Source organism: Filicampus tigris, chromosome 8 (genome assembly GCF_054856515.1).
Source record: "Filicampus tigris isolate MCC_2025a chromosome 8, RoL_Ftig_1.0, whole genome shotgun sequence".
Lineage (NCBI taxonomy): Eukaryota > Metazoa > Chordata > Actinopteri > Syngnathiformes > Syngnathidae > Filicampus > Filicampus tigris.
This window is the reverse complement of record NC_141224.1, coordinates 26,281,222-26,307,441: the sequence shown is the minus strand read 5'-3', so window position 1 is coordinate 26,307,441 and position 26,220 is coordinate 26,281,222. Positions and strand designations below refer to the sequence as shown.

At 43.3% G+C, this 26,220-nt stretch overlaps 1 protein-coding gene across 11 annotated transcripts in view; it reads right to left on the bottom strand.

The window, feature by feature from the left end:
* Positions 1-25,572, bottom strand: part of LOC147144176 (CUB and sushi domain-containing protein 3-like) — a 708,031-nt gene extending 682,459 nt beyond the window's left edge. For 4 of the 11 annotated variants that reach the window (XR_015087713.1, XR_015087712.1, XM_086037008.1 and 1 more), the window contains exon 1: positions 25,063-25,572. Coding sequence is in view for 6 of the 11 variants with exons in the window: in XM_086037008.1 (XP_085893134.1) it covers positions 25,063-25,231 (169 nt within the window). In the remaining 5 variants the exon portion in view is untranslated. The remainder of the gene's footprint in view (positions 1-25,062) is intronic. The other 7 variants (XR_015087709.1, XR_015087711.1, XR_015087710.1 and 4 more) reach the window with 2 other exon arrangements.
* Positions 25,573-26,220: the final 648 nt, after the last annotated feature.

The window sequence follows — 26,220 nt, the reverse complement described above, 5'->3', positions numbered from 1 at the left end:
AGTTAATTATGATAAAATGTGATTAACTACAATTAAAATGTTTAATCCCTTGACAGCACTAATTTATTTTAATACATTTTTTGTATTATTTAGAGTTATTTTAAGAGCTTTATATTTGAGAAGTTCAAGACAATACAATAATACAGCTGTTACTAAAAGCATACTACTAAACACCAATTGATTGGCTAACCTTGTCTTGCTTTAGAAAGAAAATATATATGACAAATACAACACTGCATTTTAAGGGCAAGCAAAGAAAGTCTATCTAATCTAAGCAGCCTATGTAACCATTTGATGGAACTTGGCAGCCTGTTTCAGCAGCTCCGGCTCACCGGTGAGCCTTTTTCGTGTTTTACCTTGCTTCGTTATAGAGTGCTAACCCCGCGCCGGCTGCCGGTGCGAGACTTGATATTCCCCGTGAGCTGAGGGCGAAGAGACAGGGATCTCGTGCAGGAGCTAAACACCAAGCAAGGAGGAGACGATACCACCCCGTCCTCCCGTCTGTTATCATGGGGAATGTTAGATCCCTTCCAAATAAGGTGGATTAGCTAACGGCGCTAACCCGGCATGTGAGTGACTTCTGGGAGACTATCCTGCTGCTGTTCACGGAGTCGTGCGCTAACAGCGCTAACACCGGACGCTGTTGTAGAATTGGACGGCTTCCAAATTCTACGTGCGGACAAGACGCTGGAGAGTGGTAAGAGGAAAGGAGGAGGGCTGGCTGTGTTTGTGAACGATAGATGGTGTAATCCTGGGTACATCACGATCAAGGAGCAGCTCTGCAGTAGGGACATTGAGCTGTTAGCTGTTGGCATGAGACCATACTACATCCCGCGTGTGTTTAGTCATGTGATGGCGGTGACGGTGTATGTCCCCGCCGCTGCCAACAGTGATACAGCCTGTGATGTCTTGACTGCAGCTGTGAGCAGGCTACAAACACAGCACCCAAACGCCGTGCACCTCATCCCCGGTGACTTCAATCATGCCTGCCCTTCCTCCTCTCTGCCTTAATTCACACAGTATGTCACCTGCGACACCAGAGACAATAAAACACTGGACCTTTTCTATGCCAACACCAAGGAGGCATACACATCACTGTCCCTCGCCCCGTTGGGCAAAGCTGATCACAACCTAGTGGCTTTCCACCCTGTGTACAAACCTCTGGTCCGCAGGCAGTCAGCTGTGACCCGCACGGTTCAGAGATGGTCTGGAGAGGCCAAGGAGGCCTTAAAGAACTGTTTTAGCACAACTATGTAGGAAGTATTCGGCGATGCCCATGGGGAGCACATTAATAGTCTAACGGACACTGTCACAGACTACATTAATTTCTGCACGGAGAATTCCATACCCACCAGGACAGTAAGGTGTTTCTCCAACTATAAACCCTGGATCACACTGGACATTAAAGCTCTCCTGAAGTAGAAGAAGATGGCTTTTGTGTCAGGGAATAAGGAGGAGATGAAGACAGTGCCAGCTGAGAAGGAGGATTAGAGAGGGGAAAAGGTCCTACAGGAAGAGGATGGAGGAACAGCTGCAGCAGAATAATGCCAAGGGAGTCTGGACAGGCCTGAAGACCATCTCAGGCCAGGGACAAACTAAGACCCAGACGGGGGGGGAACCTGCAGTGGGCAAATGAGCTGAACCTTTTCTTCAATGGGTTCGACCAGATACCTGCCCCCGCTCAGTCTCTCCTGCTGCGGCCACCACCAACCCCTCCTGCTGTGAACGACACCTCCTCCCCCCACAGTCTTCAGCTCCCAGCCACATCTGACAGCCACCACTCCCTCCTGCCCTGACTTGTCCAACATCTCAATTGAAGAACCAGCTGAGGAAGATGGTATCAACTCCCAGCACCTTAAATCCTGCGCGGACCAGCTGTATGGAATCGTTCAGCACATGTTCAACCTAAGCCTGAAGCTGGGCAGAGTCCCCCAACTGTGGCAAACATCCTGCCTGGTCCCGGTGCCAAAGACCCCCCATCCGATGGTGCTCAACAGCTTTAGACATATGGCTTTGAGATCTCATCTGATGAAGACCCTGAAGAGATTGGTCCTCGTCCACCTGCACCCCCGGGAGAGCTCTTTAATGGACCCACTCCAGTTTGCATACCAGCGTGGATGGTGTCAGTGTGGATGATGCCATCATCTACCTCCTCCACACTTCACTCTCCCACCTGAAGAAGGCGGGGAGCATGATCATGTTCTTTGATTTCCCTAGTGCTTTCCACACCTTGTTGGGAGACAAGCTGGAGCGGGCGGGAGTGGCCCACCACCTCACTACATGGATTCATGACTACCTCACTAACCAGCCACATTAAGTGAGGACCCAGGACTGTGTGTCTGACGTGCTTCTCTGCAGTACTGGGGCGGCGCAGGGAACTGTCCTTGCTCCCTTCCTTTTCACCCTCTACACATCAGACTACAAATACAGCACCCCTACCTTTCACCTGCAGATGTTCTCTGACGACTCTGCGATTGTCGGCCTCATCACAGACGGAGACGATCGCGAGTACAGAGAATTTATGGGTTTTGTGGACTGGTGCCAGCAAAACTGCCTCCATATCAATGCTGGAAAGTCCAAAGAGCTGGTTTTGGATTTCTGCAGGCGCCGACACTCTCCACCTGCATCCAGGGAACAGATGTTGAGAGAATCTCAACTTACAAGTACCTGGGTGTTCATCTGAACAATAAACTGGACTGGAGCGACAACACAGACACTCGCTATAGGAAGAGTCAGAGCAGACTCTTCCTATTCAGGAGGCTGAGGTCCTTTGGGGTTCAGGGGACGCTGCTCAGGAACTTTTATGACTCTGTGTTTGCATCGATCATATTCTATGGAGTGGTCTCCTGGGCAGGCGGCATCTCGGCCCGGGACAAAAAGAGGCTGGACAAACTGGTGAGGAGGGCCAGCTCTGTCCTGGGCTGCTCCCTGGATTCGGTGGACTCGGTGGGGGACAGGACGATGATGGCTAAGCTGTCATCAATGCTGGACAACCCAGTCCACGCCCTCCAGGGCACTCTAACAGCACTCCACAGCTCCTTCAGTAATAGACTGTTATACCCTCGCTGTGCAAAGGAGAGATTCCGCCGCTCCGTCTTGCCTGCTGCTGTCAGACTGTTTAACAAGAACAGTGGGTAGTCTGTACAAATGTGTGTGTGTATATACATATATATACTGTGTATATTTACATAGGTCTGTTTATGAATCATGTGTCATCTTCCAAACCGCTTATCGTGTACAGGGTCGCGGGGAGGTGCTGGAGCCTATCCCAGCCGTCAACGGGCGAAGGCAGACTACACCGCGAACTGGTCGCCAGTCAGTCGCAGGTCACACACAGACACCGTCACTGAGCGGGAATCGATCCCACGCTGCCCTCGCACAACTCAGGCATGTGTACCACTACACTATCAGTGACCCTTGTTTATGAATGTTTGCTGTTAATGTTATACATTAACGGCTACATTATGCTGCCGTCTCTGTGTGACCTATACCGTTGCTGCTGTAAACACCGGAAATTTACCCATTGTGGGACTAATAAAGGCCCTCTTTATGTACAGTATTTATGTATATGCTGCAGCTGTGCATGCTATAATGCTATTAGCTAAATATTAGCTGGATATGTGCATTTGTGTGTTGAACTTGTTGGCTCAATTGTTGCCACTAGACGTAATTAGCCGATTCTGACTTTTGGGTCCTATGCTGCCAGTTCTCTGGCTAGGCGTCGGGCAGGATCACCGACTCTGCGAAGGGCGACTGCTGCCACTGCGGTGTCTCAGCGGCCGCCGCTGCTGTGGAGATCCGTGGGAGGGGCCAGGCGCACGCCCACGGTCGCCACCGCCACAGCCCACGCTTGCCGGCCGGTACGAAGCGAGCGGAGGGGCTGCCCGAGACGACCATGGCAGCTTGAGTGGGGGCGAGCTTCCGTGCTATTGCAATGCAGCTTCGGCAGGAGGAGCTCGGGGCTGTGTGCCATGCGTGCACACTATTTTTATTTATTTATTTATTTTTTAAATTGGTCGTTCTTCGTTCGTAGCTCTTCCGCGCAGCTAACTAGGAATCAAAACTTGTGAGAACCGGAACGATGGACCCGGTTCCAGTCAATTCCCAGTTCTCTGTGCCCAACCCTACAGTAATTGTTTATAAGGTACTGTATTCTAAATAAAACTGTTTGATTGAACGCTTAAGAGTGTCTGTGTTGAGATGAGGTATCCTAATTTCTAGGAGAACTATTTCACTCTTTCACTCTATTTCACTGCTTTTGATGTGAGTGTTTGCTTCCAGAGCTGGGTATCGGCCCTCTGTCCCCCGGTTTCCGTCCTGCATATATCGACCCAAGTGGTCCCAGTCGGTCGGAGTCAGCCAACCGGCGTCGAGAACGGGCTTTAGCGATACCGCGTCACATGCAGGTGCCGCACTCCTGACACGCGGTCAAGTAAGGAAACAATAAAAAACAAAACGATGTGGTGTACCTTGCGGTCCCACAGATGCAATGACACGTGTCCCGTATTCTTTTTATTCCACCAATGACAACCCTGTGCGTGTGTCAGTTGTTTTTGTTTGATATTTTTTCTTTGTTTGGCGACGTATCTGCTCGTGCGACACCTGAGTGTGATGTAAAGATTGCGTAATCGACGATGATTGGCTCTCGCCGGCGAAAGACGGGCCGGCACCACGTGGGTCGATTGATGCAGGACGGAAACTGGGGACGGAGGGCCGATGCCCAGCTCTGTTTGTTTCAATCTGAACTATCCTCAGAACTGTGTCTGGCGTCTGCATTTTTTTCACCCTCGTTATCATACATTGCCTCCGAAGGCAATTGTTCCCTGGATGTCTATATTCTTCTCTCTCCTCAACAACACCTTCGCTGTTTTTCTGAGTCCCCTCTGCCTTTACCCTGCTTGTTTTCTCTTTTCTTTCCCCCCAAAAGCCATCTATTATGAATAAGAATCGATTCAGTGTTGTGCATCACACAAGCTTGTAATGTGTTAAGCACTGCCAACTCCATGAAAGCCTTAGCTATAAAAAGAACATTTTACACATGCATGTTGTTACTTCAAAGGACAACCCAACATGTGTTTCCTTGTGCATGGATAAAGCGGTACATTAAACGTCTTCATCACCTAGACCTAACACTATGTCTTCTTTAAACTCTGCTGTCACGGCTCAGTTGCCTTCCGCCCCTTATCCGTTTGTTTGCTTCACCCGCTCGGGCTTTCTGCAATCAGCACGTTCGTGCGACAACAAACATATAGTTTGATGAGAAAACAAATTAACTACATGCTGTGAATGCACAGTGGGGAAAATGTGGTTTAGTTGCATGAATCAGTATCATGTACACGCAGGTCGGGCTCTCCCATTGAGTCTCAGCAGACCTGGCCTGGCCTGTCTGACTGACAGAAAAAATGACCCCAGCTGTTGCATGGTTCTCAGTTTCACAGTTACGACTGCCAGAGATTACTACAGGCTTTTTGGGATAAAAACAAACACCCTATTTCCAGGCCCTTTGGTCATAAAGTGGAAGACAGCAAATGCTAACACTACAAATATTTCTGAGTCTGTTTGTATGACAGTACAATACAGTACAATACAAAAGCCAACAGGTCACTGGCAGGAACCAGCAGAGAATACAATTCAATTATCTTGCTGACAAAGCATGTGGTTCATGACATATAGAGTGCAATTATTTGTTCTGTAGAAGTTTCAACAAAATCCAACACTTATTTTGCCCGTGTAATATATGTTCTTGGAAGAAAAATGTCATTATATAAATCAGTGTAATGCTATTAAAAATGACAATTTCTTATTTTTCAAAAACTTCATGACCAGTGGCAACAGCAATAATAATGCTGTGTTTTCAATGACACTCGAGTGGTATTCATTTAACAATACTGTATCTTTATTATTGTAAGTGTAGTTTACAGTGTCATAGAACTAATATTTTGACGAACATGTGCGTTTTCATTGTTACGTGCATTGCTATGGGTCTAATAATGAACCTGGGTTGGTTGGCATTAAAAACACTAATGAAAGTATGCTTAAAATAGATTTAGCTGTTAATTACTCGCATGCAACATGCAACAAAAGCAAGCAGCAGTAGCCTGTGTCTTCGTCTGTAGGTTTAAATCTGATGCGTAGGGTGATTTTAAATTTTCCAGCAAACTGATGCTCTATGCTCTATGCTCTATCCGAAGACAAGGGAGTGTCTGGCAGTGTTCATATGCAAGGACCTTCACCTGTACAGGGTAGTAGAAAACCAGAGTTTAAAAATATGGTTCAGACACTTGAACCACGATATGCAAAACACACATGAAAACTAATGTCAGTAGTTGCCAACCTGAAGCTGTACACAGGGTTGAAGTATTTTAAGTCGTTGAGGTCGGCATAGAAAGTGGCTCTTAATGTGATGTTTGGATTTCAAATCGACCGACCCCCACATGCAGTATCTATTAACTTCTCATTTCACTTCTCATTTTACAAACACTTTGCTTTTTAATACAGAGCTATCATCACTTTTTTTTTACTTCTGTACTCCATTTTGCACAAAATAAGTTATTGTTGTGCTTTTTTTTACATTTTTACTACACTTTCTATGAGGAAATTAATGTAAATAAATGCATTTGGCTTTTTCTGTGTTTATACACGTGTTTCACTTTTGTCCTCCATATGTACAAATATGTTTTGTGTACTTCTATTACTTGCTGAAACTATATTGGAGAATATAAATCAACAAAATAAGTCATGGCATACACACAAGTAAATTCAGACAAGATCATCATTGTTTCAGTATTGTTGTATATACTTTTTGTTACAATTATTTGAAGGTGTGCCGTAAGATTTTCCCAATGCAAAATATGTTGGGAAACACTTGACTAAATAATGCCAGAGAATATATTCATCTACAGCTAATAATGCATCAATTACTTATTAATATCTGGAGGTGGGCATTTTACTCATTTTTTCTGGTCCGTCAGCAGCGTGGGTACTCGTCCATCATTCATCAGTCCGTCATTTTTCATGACGAATCAAATTGTAATCGTCAGTTGGTCACTTTATTTTCTATCAAAAAATGTTTCGTTAATTGATCCACGCTATTCATGTACTGTATAGCAAAGGGCAGAGCAATCAAATGCTCTTCAACTACATGACAGAGGGTACATAATGAAGCTTTTGTGAATCCTTTTGCTAAGTGGTGTGCCGTGAAATTGTTTCCGATGTGAAATATGTGTCTCAGGTTAATATAGGTTGGGAAACACTGGTCTACAGCATCAAGAGAATTTTTAATAGTATACAACAGAGATAAGATATTACATTTATTTGACAGAGGCTTTTAACCAAAGTGACAGGTGTACCCCACATAGACCGACTTCAGGAACAACGTGGGGCTCCATGTCAAGGACATTTAAAAGCCAGAGCGCCTTGAATTTCAATTGAGGAGCCAGTAACTGAAGTATTCACCCTCCGCGGACATCATGACAGCCGATGTGTGAATGCTGGAGTCAAAAACGCAAATGATGAAAGAAAGACACAGGAAAGTAAAAACATTTGGTCTGTTGTGTTTATATAGTCTTTCAGAGAAGTAACAGTACATTTGTATTGAATTTGTATTTGTAAAAAATAAAGAAAATCCTTTATGACTGGAATAACAAAGCATCATTATTTAGCTGTTGGTGTTTTAGTTAGCAGGCTACCGGTACCTTATATTTAAATTAGGTTTTAGAGTATTATGTATTCTGTGGTTTTTGCAACGGATCCATTATTACTCAAATGTCATATTTTAGGGTGGCAATATCTCATCTGTAAAGACTGGCTTTGAAGCCGGTGGAGTATGGTTCAATTCCTGCTGTGGACAAATGGTCAAGTGGTAAAAATGGAAACCAATAGATGACTCATGAATCTGATTCCTGGCTACTGTCGAGGTGCCCTTGAGCAAAGCATGACCCCCATCTCCACAGCTCAAGAGTTGCACCACCTCCTCCTTACACTCTGATATCTCTCCTTGCATGTCTGCATGCGCGTTATCTACAGTAGTTTTTTGTGTGGTGTGAAACACAAAATTAAAGAGCAGTCTGCATTTAAATTCCCCCTTGAGGGAGTGTAATAAGTATAGTAAAAATATTCACATTTCTTTGCACTAAATGTAATTGGCTTATTCCTACACACGTTCCAGCCTTCCCGAGAGGTCGATTAAAAGCAGTAGTGTAGTTTTGGGTTATTTTGCTAACAAACGAACCAACCAATCACCAAATTGCTTCCTCACACTTTCATACTTGACAGAGGTAAAAAGAATTAAAAAAAAATAATAATAAAATGGGCACGGTGGTCGACTGGTTAGCACGTCCGCCTCACAGTTCAGAGGTCGTGGGTTCGATCCCGGCTCCGGCCTCCCTGTGTGGAGTTTGCATGTTCTCCCCATGCCTGCGTGGGTTTTCTCCGGGTACTCCGGTTTCCTTCCACATTCCAAAAACATGCATGGTAAGTTGATTTGGACTCTCTAAATTGCCCCTAGGTGTGATTGTGAGTGCGGATGTTTGTCTTTGTGTGCCTTGCGATTGGCTGGCAACCAATTCAGGGTGTCCCCCGCCTACTGCCCCAACACAGCTGGGATAGGCTCCAGCACGCCCCGCGACCCTTGTGAGGAGAAGCGGTATAGATAATGGATGGATGGATAATAAAATGACAATGTCAATACCAGAGATAGCACTTGATATTTACTATTCTGTACTGTACGTTACAGTAAGCACTAAAATGGCGCAAAAGATATTGACAGAGAAACAATTCAGCAAAAATAAATTGAAATCTAATAGACATCGAGGTTTGACCTAGAGTAATACAGTGCGGCTTTATATAGTTTTTCTTTCTTTCTCGACACCGATTAGCTGTCACCGATGAAGGATGGACCGGGACCATGTGGTCGATTAAATAAGCATGACAGAAGGCAGTACTAGTTAGGCGATGCCCAGCTCTGTGAAAAGAGTTTGCATAGGCACAAAGAAGTTACGAGGACTATAACTAGTTATATGTATAAAATTGATTCCCCTAAATACTGTGTCAGGGGAAGGCTTCAAAAGCCTCATGCACACAGTGGATAAGCGTTATACCATTCCATCCCGGACATACTTCAGTCAAGTAGTAGTAGTATTTTTATCCATCCATCCATCCATTGCCTATACCGCTTTAAGTGCATAATAGTGTGCAATTTTTACCTGTTTAAACGTTTACACTTGATACTTGAAGAAATTGTTTACATTCCGTTATTTATGGTTCGCTATGTCTTGTTTGATTTTAATGATACTGACAAAAAAATAAATAATTGGTTTGTGATTGTCCAATCTTTGTTATTATTCTGGGTATGGAACTATAGTATATTACAATCTCACCATAGCCTGAACCTCAATGTAGTTTTTATTGACAAGTTTTTTTTTAATTACTTACTTACTTCCTTTGAAATTACTAAACTGACTCACAATTGTAGCATTTTCATGTATTTTATTGTGTAAAATACAAAAATCGCAAATTGGCTCGAAAAGTTGCAAATTAGTTATTTACTTTGAGTAATGGTGGGTAAGAGTTAGTGGAATGATGACATTGAGGTGAATAATAGTAAATAACAGAGCTGGGCATTTTACGAAAATTTTGTCTGTTTATTGCCTTCCGCCTGCAGCCGGGGTAGCCTTCCGCCATCCATTTTCATCTAGCAACTTAGACAACTTCTACTAGCATCCGCCATCCCCCCACCACTGAGCGATATTTGAAACGAGAGACTCACCCTGACATGGAAGCCTCACCCGGGCCGGACTAAATTCATTTTAGGAGCTGTCAAAAAGCCTTGGCCGCGTCCAATCGGAAACAGAAGCCTCGCCGCAGCCATTGAAGCCTCACCGCGAGAATAGACAATAGACGGTTTACATAGATAGAAAAAATGGGCTTCCGACTATGCTTAGTCCGTCTATTTTTTTTTAAGTTTCCCGTCTTTTTTTCGCCTACAAAATGGGCATCCGTCATAGGCGGATAGATGAATCGGTCCGTCACATAGGCAGAATGCTCAGCTCTGGTATCCATTTTTGTGCAAAACCTCACAATTTGGAATGTTTGTGGGAATAGTTTTGTATGTTCAAAAGGTCAGGAATGTGCATCTGGTGGCCCACGCTGAGTGTCCCTCCATGATTTTTTGAAAATAAAAATGTTTAGTGGAGCTGATCAGTTTTATGTTGGAATGTTTGTCACAAAATCTCACCGAATGTGTAACAATGACTACATGTTAATGCAAATAAGTAAATAAATGAGTCTGGTACGAAGAAAGGTTTGCTTTGTGCGCCACATGGGCTGTTTGATCTATAGTGTTTTGCTTTCACCCCTCATACATCACAGGGTGTCTCTTCAAAGGCCGTCTGAGCCCACCATCCAACAGCCTACTGAGCTATGCACTTTCAAGCTTCTACTCTTATTTTTTGCCACATATTGCTTTCTCCCTATACTTTATATTAAAGATCCCATGCTTAGCTGTAGTTTACATTGTTCACAATGAAGGGTTTTCATTAACTGTAATCAAGGGCAGGCAGTGAAACCAATACTGAGAATCAATGTTAAATACACAATAAATGCATTTATTTGCACCTGACAGTAAAAGGGAGACAGTCAACATACAAAGGTATCCATCAGCAGTGAGGCCTGATTACAGAGTGCGTGTAATGAAAGTTAAAGGCTGCAAAACATTGGTCAATCTATACAATACAATTTTATTTGTACAGCGCATTTTACAACAGCTAGAGCTATAACAGAGCACTTTACATACAAACAACAAAATAGCCATAATACAACAAGTGAAATCAATAAATTAACATAAAACACTATATACAATAGACACCGGAAAACAGCTGAAAATTTGTCAGTCTCAGGTCAAAAGCCAGAGAAGAGAAATGTGTCTTCAACCGGGTCTTAAAAGTGGACAAAGAGGGGGCTTGCCTAACATCCAATGAGAGGTCATTCGAAAGGGAAGGACTAGCAGCCGAAAAGGCTCAATCCCCTCTGAGGCTCTGCTTAGTCCTCGACACCTCGCTGCAGGAAGGTGCGTAAGAGTTGAGGAGCTCGGTGAGGTATGCCGGGGCCAGGCCATTTAATGACTTATAGACAAATAGAAGAATCTTAAATTGAACCCTAAAATGCACTGGTATCCAGTGAATGGAGGCCAGAATTGGTGTTATGTGCTCTGTCTTCTGAGCTCCAGTTAGGAGGCGAGCAGCAGCATGGACTGGAGACATTTGAGAGAACACTGGCCGACTCCAAAATAAAGTGCATTACAGTAATCTAGCCGGGGTGTAACAAACACATGGAGGACTGTTTCTAACTGCTGATGAGAAAGGAGGCGCTTTACCTTAAATAGCTGTCTAAGGTGAAAGAACCTGGACTTTACAACAGCGCTGATTTGCCGGTTCAATTTAAGATCACTGTCCAATTTAAAACCCAAGTTTGAGACTGTTGGCTTTAGATATGGTGCCAGGGGGCCAGAGCAACACGGTCGGATGTAGAAGAGCCACCGGGACCGAACACCATAACTTGTTCTCTTTTCGTTGAAATTTAAGAAATTTAGTGACATCCAGGCTTGGATGTCCTGTATGCAGAACAAAAGTGGTCTTATGGAGAAAGTGTCTTTTTTGCTCATTGGGACATAAATTTCACAGTGATCTGCATAGCAGTTGAAGGAATTACCATGTTTTTTCGGAGGATGGAACCCAGGGGCAGCAAATACAAAGAGAAAAGCAAGGGCCCCAAAATAGAACCCTGTGGAGCACCATACTATAGAGGGGTAGAGTGGGACTCAGAGGAAACTAGGCCAGAAAAAGGCCTGCCAGCCAAATAGGATCTCAACCGCATCCATTAATGGCCCACTTGGTGTTGCAAATGAGTCAAAAGAATACTGTGGTCTACAGTATCGAATGCTGCAGTCAAATCCAACAAAACGAGACATATATATTCTCCAGTGTCATTTGCCAGGAGGATGTCATTAAAAACACATAACAGGGCTGACTCTGTGCTATGCATCTTCTTGCCCTCCTCACCATCGCACCGCGCTCCCTCAAATGGCTTAATATGGAAAATCACATCGTCCAAAAGTCAATAAACCAGCTCAAAGGAATCGAACAATGCTGAACAAGGAACGTGAACAGAGGGGTCCAATGTGGCGTTCGAGACAAGAGCCCTAGCTGTAGCAACCTTGTCAACGAAAAACTGCAAGAATCTATCACACATTTCAGGGTACGAGTCCATGCAAATCGGTTGACAGGGCTTCGGGTCAGAGTCAATTGTTTTGAATAGAGCATGTGGATTTTGGCGATTTGCCTGAATCAGACATGACAAGTAGATTTTCTTGGACTCATTCACCTTTCTCTGGTAACGACGCCAGCAGTCCTTTAGGATTTGATGAGAGACCTGCAGCCTGTCTCTTTTCCACCTGCGTTCAGCTCTGCGGCATTCTTGTTTAGCTGCACAAGTGCTCATATTAACACGAGAAAGTCTAAGGCCCAGTCATTTGGCTTTCCTACCTTTTGAGTCTATAGGTAAGCCAGATGGCTGGATTAGTTTTGAAGTAACATCCTTAGACAGGCGTGAACAGCCCAGCAATTTGCATGTACTAATTTCCATGACCCAAAAGGCAAGACAAGTGGTTGTAACTATTGTCCTGTAAATGTGGCAGTTAAGGCCTAGTTGACTAATCCAATATTGGCCAACTGTGACAGACACTTCGGGACAGCTGTCGCACATCACGCTGGAAAAATACCCTGCAATGACACACAGCGGCGCTGACCATTAAAGTATCTATTCTTTGCTCACGATGAACTACCATGCGAAGTAAACCCTCACGTTCTAGACACGGTATCGTGAAATACTTACATTGTCAACCCTCGCTCTTGGCAACCTTTTACACTCGGAGAGCCACTTTGACCCGATTTCCACGGAAAATAAAGCTCTGGGAGCCGCAAACACTTTTTGACATTAACCTCCAAAAAACGCCAGCTTTTTTGAGTTCCCAGGCACCGCTAAATTCAAGTTGTATAATATCTTATATTGCTATCCACATATTACTACCTACAAAATACATTCAGTCGGTAATTTGACGCTTGAATTGATTAAAAGAGTACGAAAACCAAGTCATGACATCCGAGTACTTCAAAGTCCGCGCTCAAGTGAAGCCACCCATCGTGCCCCGAGCCTCATCGTGCCCCCACACCAGCAAACACACCTGCCCAATACAATACATCTTCATTTTGGCTCCAAAGCCTTCACAAAACGCCTTCTTTCAGGTTTGAAGCCATGAGTGATGCAGTAAATAAAACAACAATGATCCAACTAACCGCGTCGAAGGTGCATATTAAAATGAAACGGGGACTTACCTCACGACACAGGTGAGGGGGTCTTTTTGCAACGAAGCATCTCATCGATCCATATTAAACAACTCAACATCATCCAGCGAACCTGACTATTTTAACTCCATCCATCCATCCATTATCTGTACCGCTTATGCTCACAAGGGTCGCGGGGCGTGCTGGAGCCTATCCCAGCTGTCTTTGGGCAGTAGGCGGGGGACACCCTGAATTGGTTGCCAGCCAATCGCAGGGCACACAGTGACAAACATCCGCACTCACAATCACACCTAGGGGCAATTTAGAGTGTCCAATCAACTTACCATGCATGTTTTTGGAATGTGGGAGGAAACCGGAGTACCCGGAGAAAACCCACGCAGGCACGGGGAGAACATGCAAACTCCACACAGGGAGGCCGGAGCCGGGATCGAACCCATGACCTCTGAACTGTGAAGCGGACGTGCTAACCAGTCGACCACCGTGCCGCCACTATTTTAACTCGTTATTGCTTAAAAAAAAAAGGCTGCAATCAGCAGACGGCCATGCATGTACACACTTCCAGCCGTGAAATTGTGCTTTATTTGAGTATTTGCTATTTTCACCGCTTTAAATTGACATTTTTGAGACAAATAACATACTTTGACAAATTGGGGTATCTGTGTTGTGGTGACATTTGTGTTTTGCTAAGTTGTGTTGTTTCCGAGGTTCCTGAATGCATCACGCGACTCACTGGATTGGATAGGGGTCTGCGAGTGAGAGGAGTGAACATACGACAAAGGACCAGAGATCCATGTGTACTTATGAGGAAATGTTCTTGCACCGTAGTTGGCGTCAACTACGGCCCACATTAGACGCGTTGTAATAATAAAAAGGGAGATAACTAAGATACATCTGACGTCGTGTCTTTTGGAAGACGTTACAATACAGTTCAGTCGGACACTTCTAATTTATTTTCCCAAGCCACACAGAGCCGCAACATAAGGAAGAAAGAGCCGCATGCGGCTCCGGAGCTGCGGGTTTGCCGATCACCAATCCAGGCCTTCACTCTGTACTACTGGGGATGGGAACTTATGTTGCTATGGATGGGATGAGAAAAGGTAGCATTTTAGAACTAGTCTACAATAAAGTACCACACTATTTTGTGTTCAACAGGTTACAATTCTAATTATATTTCCACAGTTGTGAAAGGGAACATTATTTTTCCCCTTCCTTCTCCGAGAGAAGTTAAAACAGTTTGTTTTTCATTTCTTACTGAGATTTGCTTCTGATGCATATGATTCAGTCAAGACTTCTTTACTTAGAAATTGCTACAATGAAATATAAAAGCACAAATGTGTGCAGCATGTGGATAAAGTGATAGAGAAGAAAAATACCCAATGCATTTAGGCTTAAAACACATGTTTATGGCTATGTACTGTAATTTTGAAATCTGAATTCAAGTTGTTTCAACTATTTTTCAAGTTCTTGTGAAATGGGTTTGGAAATGAGAACATTCTTACATTATTGTAATGTTTTTATTTACCACAATTTAAAATTTAAGTAGATTTTAGCAAGAATCATACAATACAATACAACTTTATTTATATAGCACTGTAGACTTTCGGCATCTTCCTTGTTCTTAGTTGACTGAGTCAGTGAACGATTGCCTTTATGAGGCCATGCACAAGCAATTTTTCCATGGGTCCTTAGTTTAGTCACAACTACCCATCCACCACACCACACCCACAGACTTATATATGAATGGAATATCAATAGGCACCTTGTGGCTGAAGGCAGGGGGCAGCCATTTTACGTTGCCTCTATTACTGACAACTTCTGTTGTTTTTTCCGTTCGATCCCGGCTCCGGCCTGCCTGTGTGGAGTTTGCATGTTCTCCCCGTGCCTGCGTGGGTTTCCTCCGGGTACTCCGGTTTCCTCCCACATTCCAAAAACATGCATGGTAAGTTGATTGGACTGTCTAAATTGCCCCTAAGTGTGATTGTGAGTGCGGATGTTTGTCTCTGTGTGCCCTGCGATTGGCTGGCAACCAATTCAGGGTGTCCCCCGCCTACTGCCCAAAGACAGCTGGGATAGGCTCCAGCACGCCCGCGACCCTTGTGAGGATAAGCGGTATGGATAATGAATGAATGAATGAATGAATATATACATATATATATATGCGTATATACCGCTCATAATGCCCGAAGACAGATGGGATAGGCTCCAGCACGCCCGTGACCCTTGTGAGGATAAGCGGTATGTATAATGGATGGATACACACGGCTCAGATTAAACAAACAGGTCAGCCGTGATTGGTCGTTGTGAGCAGTTGTTATGTCATTTTCAGTCGACAGAAGTCAAAATGGCCGCCCCGAGAGATGGCTCAAAACGAGTGCATTTTGCTGTTTAACTCATATTCCACAAACTCAAAATTAATCAGAATGGTTTCAACTGGTGGTCCCGCTGGGAACATATTCTTGAAAAAAATATGTTTTGGTTGAGTTCCACTTTAAAATTAATTAATTTTTAAGTATCCCCTTAAAATTTCAGATAATTTGCATGAGAATTGGCTTCGTTATTGGAACGTGAAATGTCACATTTTTTGGACTACTCTGTATAAAGAACCAATATATTAGGAATAAGTGCAGTTTTGCACCAGTTGGGGGAACAAATGTATAATTCATGCTTTCCGATGATGAAAGAGTGCAGGGACTGATGCCCATGATGCCTATTGTCAACTTTGAAAGAATACTCCATAGGTCATGTTTCCTTTGTAGCCCAATGCAGAGCGCAGCGTTGCATTTCGAAATTATTTTATTTTGCGGAAATCCAAACACGTCTTCCAGATCAATGGCAAGCTGCACTTTGTTCCTCAGATCAAATGTGGAGGGATGGGAAATAATTCCTTCATCGGCACAAAGAGCAATGTATGCAAACACGGGCTGAGACAGAGACCTTAAATCGATGCCCCCAGAGAAGAGTTTATCTGTGTAGCTCCGCTGCACCTTCACTATTCATACAAATAAAATGTGCATAACCACAGTCTAGCATTATGCGTGACTGCATGCTTGATGAAAAAGAAGCTCCAAACAAGTGAACCTGAAACAATGCTTTTTAAAGAATTACTATAACCTCCTGCGTGAACCACTAAAATGTAGAAACTAGCTTTGTAATAAACCATTTGGTGGTTTGAAATTGCCAAGCATTGAGATGAAAAATGCTCCAAACAAATATAGAGCCACGCTAATAAAAGTTGGCATGTGCACAAATATGCACTCTATTGCACTAGGAAATAACAGGTCTATGTGGCCAAGAGAAAATCTAGGTGCTGCTAATACTTGAGCTACTCAATATGATGCGTTCACTTTGTGGAAAGACAACAATGCCCTCAAAAGTGCTATTGTGAGATGTTGAACCATGCAACTGATGCCAGACCACCACTGTGGAAGTTGCACTTTCATACACACTAAACCGTGTGCCAACATCATATCCAATATTACTCCAGCCTCTTTCCTCCAATGTTACAAACAAATAACATCAGCGTTTCAATTTTTCCAAAAAGGGAATACAGCTACAGAGCAATTACCCATCTTTTTTTCATCTGTCTGAAACAATACCCCTTATTTGTTTTTCCAGTAAACTTCCCATTAATGGCCTCTTTATCAATGTGAGCAGAGGACTGCGTGCTGCTTTATATTTGTCAGGTTGGATGTTCTCGAGAGGGAGGAGCTGTTCCACATTTTGTATGAAAACATGCACCATCTTATGGATAGGAATGGAAATGTAGTGTATAATCGATTCCATCTACCCCACATTTTCATTAGACTTAAAACTATAAACCATCCATCCATCCATCCATTATCTGTACCGCTTATCCTCACAAGGGTCTCGGGGCGTGCTGGAGCCTATCCCAGCTGTCTTTGGGCAGTAGGCGGGGGACAGCCAATCGCAGGGCACACAAAGACAAACATCCACACACACAATCACACCTAGGGGCAATTTTAGAGAGTCCAATCAACTTACCATGCATGTTTTTGGAATGTGGGAGGAAACCGGAGTACCCGGAGAAAACCCACGCAGGCACGGGGAGAACATGCAAACTCCACACAGGGAGGCCGGAGCTGGGATCGAACCCACGACCTCTGAACTGTGAGGCGGACGTGCTAACCAGTCGACCACCGTGCCGCCAACTATAAACCAATTTCACAATATCTGTATGACTTTACATCACCTTTATGTAAATCTCAGTTTGGTTGTTGCTCGTTATTGGGAATTAAAACAACTGCTTATGTTTAGGGAAAACGGGTTCACATTAAATAAGTATATTTTGGGGTTTTTAACATTTTTAGCATTAATTCACCTCTTAAAAATATATGTAAATAAAAACTACACAACAGGGATTTTCACTGTCCTGTCCCTTGGTTCTGTTAGTTTTTTTTTTTTTTGTCTAATTGTATATTTGCAGTTTTAGGTTTGGAATGAAAGTATTACTATATAATGCCTCTCTCTCACACTCAAATCAAATCAAATTTATTTATATAGCACTTTTCATACAAAAAGAATGCAACTCAAAGTGCTGTCCAGTAAAAATGTCCAAAACACAACATAGAAAAGGAAGACCCGCATAAACCCTCCCTCCCAACAAACCCAAAGATATATATCCGCCAGTACATCAGCACTCGCACCTACACACATACACCCCAAAGATACACACAAAGCACACAAACTGATAAACTTTGTTAAAAAATACATGACAAGGCACAGAGAAACCATATAAGGAAAGGGTACCCAAGGGGGGCTCGTTCACGCTGAGGGGAACGACAGCCCACGGGCCACAGGGAGTGCCGCCATCACAGAGACCCCCGGCTCAGATTAGCCGGGGAGACCCCACACCTAGTGTAGAGGCCACCGGGACCTAAGAAGCCCCTGCGATGATGCCCCCCACGGGAAGGGCAGCCACACCCCCAACGCGGAGGCCCCCCATGAGGAAACACTGGAGCTAAAAGCTAACAATAACAGAAAGCAACAAAACTAAAAGACAAAATAACAATATAATCTAAGAACTAAAATCAGTATGGTAAAATATGATTAAAAAAATAGTCCCCAGGAAAAAGAAAAAGATAAATTAATGAGATTAATTACTAAGTTACTTAAATTATTTAAAATTATTTAAAAGCCAAACCAAAAAGGTAGGTCTGGAGCGTCCTCTTAAAAATATCAACAGTCTCTGCGGACCTGACGTCCTCTGGCAGGCTATTCCAGAGTTGAGGACCAAAGTGGCTGAATGCAGCCTCACCATGGGTTTTGGTCCTCACCCTAGGAGTAATTAAAAGGCCGGCGCCAGAGGACCTCAGGATCCGCGACGGTTGGTATGGTAAGAGCAAATCAGACAAAGAAGATGGCCCAAGACCATTAACACATTTATAAACTAAAAATAGTACCTTAAAATCGATCCTGAAGCACACACGGTTGGCCAATGCAGCGATTATAAAACTGCTGTAATGTGCTCCCGCCCTCTGGTTCTCGTCAGCACCCAAGCGGCTGAATTCTGGAGCAGTTGTAAAGAAAAGATACTCTTTTTGGGGAGGCCAGAGCAGGGAATTACATTAATCTAAACTACAGGAAATAAAAGCATGCATCAGCACTTCCGTGTTAGCCTGAGAGAGAAACCGGCGGACTCTGGCGATGATCTTAAGGTGATAGAAACCCATCTTGGTTACATTTTTAATATGAGGAATAAAACTGAGGTCAGAGTCAAAGATGACGGCCATGTTCTTCACACATTCTGAGGGTTTAAAATCATGTAGTTTTGGTAAGAGTTTCTCTCTCTGACCTTCAGGGCCGATAACTAAAACCTCAGTTTTGTCCTGATTGAGCTGTAGGAAATTCTCTGCCATCCATGACTTAATATCTAAAATGCAATTTAAAAGGGTATCAATGGGTCCTGTGTCATCAGGAGATACGTCAATATACTGTAGCTTGGGAAGCAGGGAGGAGTCATTATTTATAGTTTCTGTGTATGTGTAGATCTGCAGCTCTGACCTTGGGCTGCTGATACTTTCATTGCCATTAGATGCTTGCTGTTGGACCGTAACTCCAGATCTAAACTGCTGATGCAGCTATTTGAGGACATTGAGGCTGGCAATAGTCTCAAATTCTTTATATGAGCGAGACCATGCCTTCTTGCTATAATAGTTCTGAGCAAAAAAATTAGACATGCATTCAAACAGAGAAAAACAAGGCTTAATGAATAAGGACAAAATTGGTCACTGCATGAATAATTGATTACCAATGAATTTATTAATAATACATAAGTATAATGTGCACAATGCGCACCTACAGGCTGTTTCTATTAAAAATAATCTTTTTTGCTTGAGATTTCAAAAACATGTATTTTATAATACATAATGATAGTATATCACAGGTATTGTTCAGAATTTATAAATCTATGACGTTGAGATGTACAGTATTATAACAATGAAAAATAAAATTCCGTGAATGCAGCAAAAATGAGAGAGCAAAAGCTGTGTTGCCTATAGGAATGGGCGATACCTCGCTAGGCGATATGTGAAACAAAAGACTCACCTTTTTGACAGTTTCTGGGTCCTAAAAAGAGATGCCTATAGTTCGGCCACGGTGAGGCTTACATTTCACAGTTAGTTCAGCAGGAGGGGGGAGGGGTTCGGGGGGCTGGGGGGGGGGGTTGGTTGTCTGTGTTGGTAGTGGTAGTTTGTCGAAGTCGATAGTTGGAGAACGCTAACAGACGCCCGTTTATAATAAAAGTTGGATCGGCCTATACGGGAATACTATTTGGACCGGCCGGACAAAACGGCAGATAAACGGACGGCGGAAAAGTACCTCGGCTATAGGCGGAAGGCGATAAACTGACTTTTTAGTCAAATACCCAGCTCTGCCAATTAATTCATCCTTAAACGTGCCAATTTTTCTATTATTCAGTTATAGAATCACTGATGCAAGTATACATTTTTTGAACCATTTTCAACTCATACTTGGTCCACTAAATAATGTGTTTTAATCATTCCACACACTAAGCAAGCCACCTATGCATTCTGTCTTATAGACCTTTTTTGTCTCCTTCTCTTGTCTCGCATATCAAAACTCCAGTCAACAAACACAAACACGATCATGTTGAACTCAGCACAGCAGAGGAAGATTTGTGAAAGTACTAGTAGTATTTTTCATTGCTCAATTCTGCTGTCGAGATTTTACTGTGCATATGGCAAACATATTGAATCTTAGTTGGTCATAAGTGGGGAACAGCTGTGTCCAACAACAAAACAAAAAGAGGATATTTCCATCGATTTTAGCAATTTTACTATAAATAATAAAAATGACCCCAAATGACCACCACAAATTGATCATTTGATGCATTCTGTACTGAAATGTATTAGAGTACTGTATATGCATGATACAGCATGATTTGTGACAAATGGATGCATACTACGTTCTTATCAGCAAAAATGCTGACAGGTTATCTCCACTTGAAATGCACAGTGCATCTTTAATCTCTGGCCTTGACTCCGCAACATGTGTCCTCAACCAATTACATTGAATCACCACAAACAGTGAGCCATTTACTTCTCAAAGACAAGACATTGCAAATCACTTGCCTCAAGAGGACTGCTTACATTAAAACCGATACTGGGGAAGAACTGACTCAATCAAAGCCAACTGTACTGTATATCCAAACCTAAAAGCAGAAAGCCAGGGAGTTATTATATATTTCTACACCAATAAGACCACACCAGGGGATGTCAGGTCAAACAGCTGGATCAACAATCCAGATGTTCAAGTTCTCAGCATAAAATAGTGCAATTATGCACTGTGTTTTCGCTCCAATTTCACTGGAACTTAATGAATCTTGAAGACGCAACTTTCACCTTTCTCATACTTAATTTCTGCAAGATCTAGACTGCCAGTAGGATGATTCCCCAAATCCTTTGTAGATAGTCCATTATAGGCAAACAAAATGTAATCCAGATCAGCTCCAGCAACCGTTGCAATCTGTTTATATAATCACATTGCAACCAAGTTTTCAGTGAAACAGTGACATTATTGTCAGTATTGACAACCGGATACACCATAATTACTGACTGTGTAGTGAAGACCTAAAATAAACTGCCGTATTTTCCGTACTATACGTCGCTCCGGAGTACAAGTCGCACCAGCCATTAAATGCATAATACAGCAAACAGCCTTTGCTTCTCCTACTTCCTATCAAGTGATGTCCCTGCTCAAAGTGTTCTCAAGAGAATTGAAATGGAAATCGTGTCGCCCTGGGGCCCTATTTTCATGCTCAGTCCAAGTCTAGCACAAATTGCAGTCGAACTGTTTTCTTTCTTTTGGCATTTTCGTAGACGGGCACAGTTAGAAATAGCCGTTGCGCTTTGTGGTCGTGAACATAGGCGATTTGATTCCTGGCCCATATAAGCGGCTCCTCTCATTCCCTTTAAATTCAGCACTGGGGAGGCGCAGGATCTACATGGCACAAGAATAACAGACTCGCTCACTGGAGTCCATGCAGGAGATTGGCTCTCGCAAAGTACATTTATAAGGAACCGTAGGATCTCCACTTGCAGATAATGTAATCAGTCAGCGCCTGATACTTCTCTCATATCACATTCAGGCTGGATTCCAAGGCAAGCATGCTCAAGATCAGGCATGTCCAGTTATTCCGGACAGCAAACTCATGCCATGGTCAATTAACCCATTTAGGCCGGGAACACATAACCGCGTTTCTACCACTAGACCCAGGAGCGCTGTTGCGTCTTTCTACCTTTAGAGCCGGGAGAGTAGATACGTCATTTACTTTTTTTTATCCAATTATCGGTCTCTTAGCCAATGCAATGCATCAGAATATACATGTGACAGTGTCGTGAGCTCTTGGAGGATGTCCCAGAATTTTTTTCGAGCAGTAATGGGGGACGCAGACGATCGCGGGAGCTCTGAAATAAGTGACGGTAGTGATATAGACAACACGTTTGTGGACTTTGAACGAGTGGAACCAGTCGAGCGTGACATATGGTTAAGATACATGTTTATAGACAATGACGATATCAACGGCTTTGTAACGAAATAGAGGATGGTAATTACCAATTGATTTTTTAAATTAAAAATAGTGCTTCTTTTGCACTGACACTTTATTTTTACATTTTTGATTGAAACAGTAAATAATAGTAGACTCGGATCTATGTGAAAGCCACATGTCTAAGCTCTCAAAGTATATCTACTACAGGGGTTGAGATATCAATTATTTTGTAGGTGTTGAATTTCACGGAAAACTTCAGATTTTGAGGGTTATTCTAAAGTCAACCTTATGTTTTTGAGAGATGTTTCGCCAGGCGCTTTAGGCCTTAATGGGTTAACGGTAATTTTGTCACCACAGAGGAGAGGATCCACACCACGCAGCTTGTTGCTGTTGCAGTGAAGCAAGCTAGCTTGAAGCGGTTGTGATATGTGCATGTGTTAAGAATCCTAAACATGCACATAGCAGCTACGCCGCCACCTTCTATATCAATTTCACAATTAAATGCATCAACTAGTCACCTAGGTGCCTTTGTTCAAGCAGGCGTGGTCTCCATTGTTGTGGCTTTGTTCCTTGTTCCGAAAAGTAAAAATTGCGATGGGAATTGGCCATAAAATGCAAAGGAAACTGCACCCTGTTGCGTCCTACCCAATATCAAATGTAGTGACACCCTCTGACCTGGAGTGGAACTGCAACACAATTTCAAAACAATGCCTGTGGGTAGTGTGCCATTCCAAAGGCAAACTGCACGGAGCATTGCCGCAGTGACATCTGCACGATCGCTGCCCGCGCAAGTGTAAAAGAAGGCTTGAATATTTTTCAGAAATGATCCTCGAAGAGACTGGCTGGAGCATGCTGAAATCAGAATTCTATGAACTGTTGTGAAAGTTAAATGGCAGGTTTATGTGTTGTTACCATGACAACCAGTGAAACTGTGGGTGTTCTGTGCAGGGGAAAATGAAATACTAGTCTCAAACATAATTCTCTAGTTCTACGTTGCAAATCTTTTTGTCATCAACAGATTGGTAGCTATGTGTTTTAGGATCTTTCACACTGTCAGTTTAAAATAAATTCAAGTCTTCGTTTTTATGTTGTCTCTTTGTTAACTGATTTGTGTTTTTATCACAGGTGGATATCCACTGGTGACAGGTGGAAAAATGCAGCCAAACAACTAAGTGCCATTAACTTAGACTCCAAGTGACTCATTTTGACTCAATTCCATTATTCATAAAGGGTGGAGTGACAATAACGAGAGTAGTTATCCACTGGAAAGTCAGAACTGGATGTCACTCATCAGTAAATCTAAAAATAAGAACATACTTTGTATTTCCAAAAGAGGACCAATTTAATTTAAAAATACCTTCTGGGGAAATCAGAATATCTTGCAAAGAAAAGTGTGTCAGAGGCCATACCTAGTATACTTTCAGCACCGTGATCACTGCCAGCACCAAGAAACAATTGTTTGGATTTTTCTTCTTGCCTTGCTCCATGTCACCATCCAAGCTTCCTCCTCCTCTCAATCATCATCATTTAACTAACTGCCTGACTGACTGACTCCCTAATAAGTAACAGAATGAGGAGGATTGGCAGTGGCCCTGAGGTTTGACATTGCCACATTGTGGGTGGTTATAAAAACGAACTATGGCCGACTCTGCTCGACTCGACTTGGCTCAAACTTGGTGGGCGCTTCTACTCTGCATGCAGCACATTCCATCCACTCCCAACAGACAGACATGAGAATTACTCAGAGGGCGAACAATCTGCATGGAAATTGAAATCTGTGGGCACCCATCCTCTCACACTTGCATACACACTCAATAGATAAACATTGTGCACACATCTTTGGGAGAGAGAAAATAAAGGAAATGGCTTTGCAGGGTTGACCTTTTTACTGTGGTTATTATTTTAATTGTAAATTGTAATTTTAAGCACGGTTCACATCCAAACAACCCTACTTGTTGTCAACATGTTTCTGGCTTTGCAAGAAGTTAAGGTATGAACAATAAACATGTGGTAACTGTCCTTTGAGCATCAGACACAGCTGTTATAAATATCATTGGATGTGATTAAAAAGGGGGGGCAGAAAGTCTTCAAATGTCTTTTAACAAGAAGTGACATTAATTTCACAGTGTATAGGCCACAAATGATATTTTCTAAAATTTTAGGGGACAGTTACCTCTCCAGTATGTCATTCTTCAAATAGACAGACCAAGAGACAGAACCAACCAACTGAATGCTAACAAGATCGCCTTGCACCTGTCTGCTGCTGCAGGTCCTACGCCACGCGATATTACTAATTACCTAAAGCCCCCCTGAAATGACACCTGCCAACGGGGCCAGTGCCACCTCTAAACCTCGACCTAGAAAAGGAGAAACGTGCACGACTTCAGCCCACAAGCTTAAGCACACTCTTTCGGGAAAATGCAGGTCATTGCGCCTCAACAAATTAGTAGTTCGCCCTCTAATCAAAGCAGCTCACGTAGGCTATTTGGAGACGCTGCTTTGAGAATATTTATTCTGAGGCTCGCTCAAAGAATGCATTGAGCGCTAAAACACTGAAATGCGTCCATTAAACTCCATGAGCGGATGCCATTTTATGCGTGTTTATGTGCAACTAAAACATTTTGGACACGCTAAAATACTAAGTAGACTGGTGAGTGTTAATGCAACGCGCCTTACCTTTGACACAGGTGAACATGAGACAAAACAAGAGATTCCAAAAAACAATTCCCGTCCTAATCCTCATCGTGGTGGTTTCAGATCGGAAACACTGAACGCATCTCCGGCTGGAGACGTCCCGCACTTCCATAGATCCCTCGTAGCATCCTTCCCTGTAAATCCGCGTCATTGTCACAACTCGAACGATATAATGCCTAACCTATATTTATTTCTTCTTCCCGGAAGATTCCCTCTTCTCAGGAGGACAGACACACAGCGCCGTCCGCCGTGCTATAATGTAAGATGAGGGCAGAGAATTGAGCAAGACTGAAATTTGGGAGAGAAGCGAAGCAACCTGGACGAGGGCTCGAGCATTTCTGCTGAGAGGGGCATCAAGTGTGCGCGTCTCTGGGATCGTGGTGCGTTTTGCACTGCCCGCGGTTCTGCAAATGGTTGATTCCCTAGCTCAACAGACGGTGCTGGTGGACGCGCACAGCACACAAGTGCAGCGCAGACTATTTGAATAGAGCCCTTATCGATCTCCACTTGTGATGCTTGCTTCAAGTAAGCAGAGGGGGGGGGGGGGGGGGGGATAGAGAGAGAGGGGAGGGAGAGGCGTTAGTTGGTGAACATCCTGTGGAACTACAGAATGACGTGCGCGCAACAAATCATAAAGTGGCTGTGGGTGGCAAAAGGAGTATGGGCCAAGTCTTTATCCAGTGTGAAGGGAACTGTTATTGTATGTGTGCCGGGGCAGGTTGCGCAGGTTGCGCCCCGTCCCGATCTTGCCTACTAACAATGAATGAAATTCTAGCAATGTAACTTAAAATTTAAGAATTTTTTTCCTGCTTAGTGGAGTCGTGATTGTGAGGGTGATATGTTTGGCATATTTGCAGTGCAAAGGTAGGGCGACGATGGCGCCAAAGACCGACCCGTCTGCGGTGAGCCTCTTCTGCCATCTAGCTTCCAAACAGTCCCCGACCTTTATTGGGAAGCAGAGGAGGCGGGAAGAGTGGTTACCCCTTGAGAGCCTTGATTAAACCAATGTTTCCCATCCCTATTTCAGCCAAGGCAGATATTTACGAAAATATCCAAATACCAAACAACTTCACATATAGTAGGTCCATATCAAAATGCCGATACTCAAGTCTTTAAAGTGGAAGTCAACCCAACAAAAAT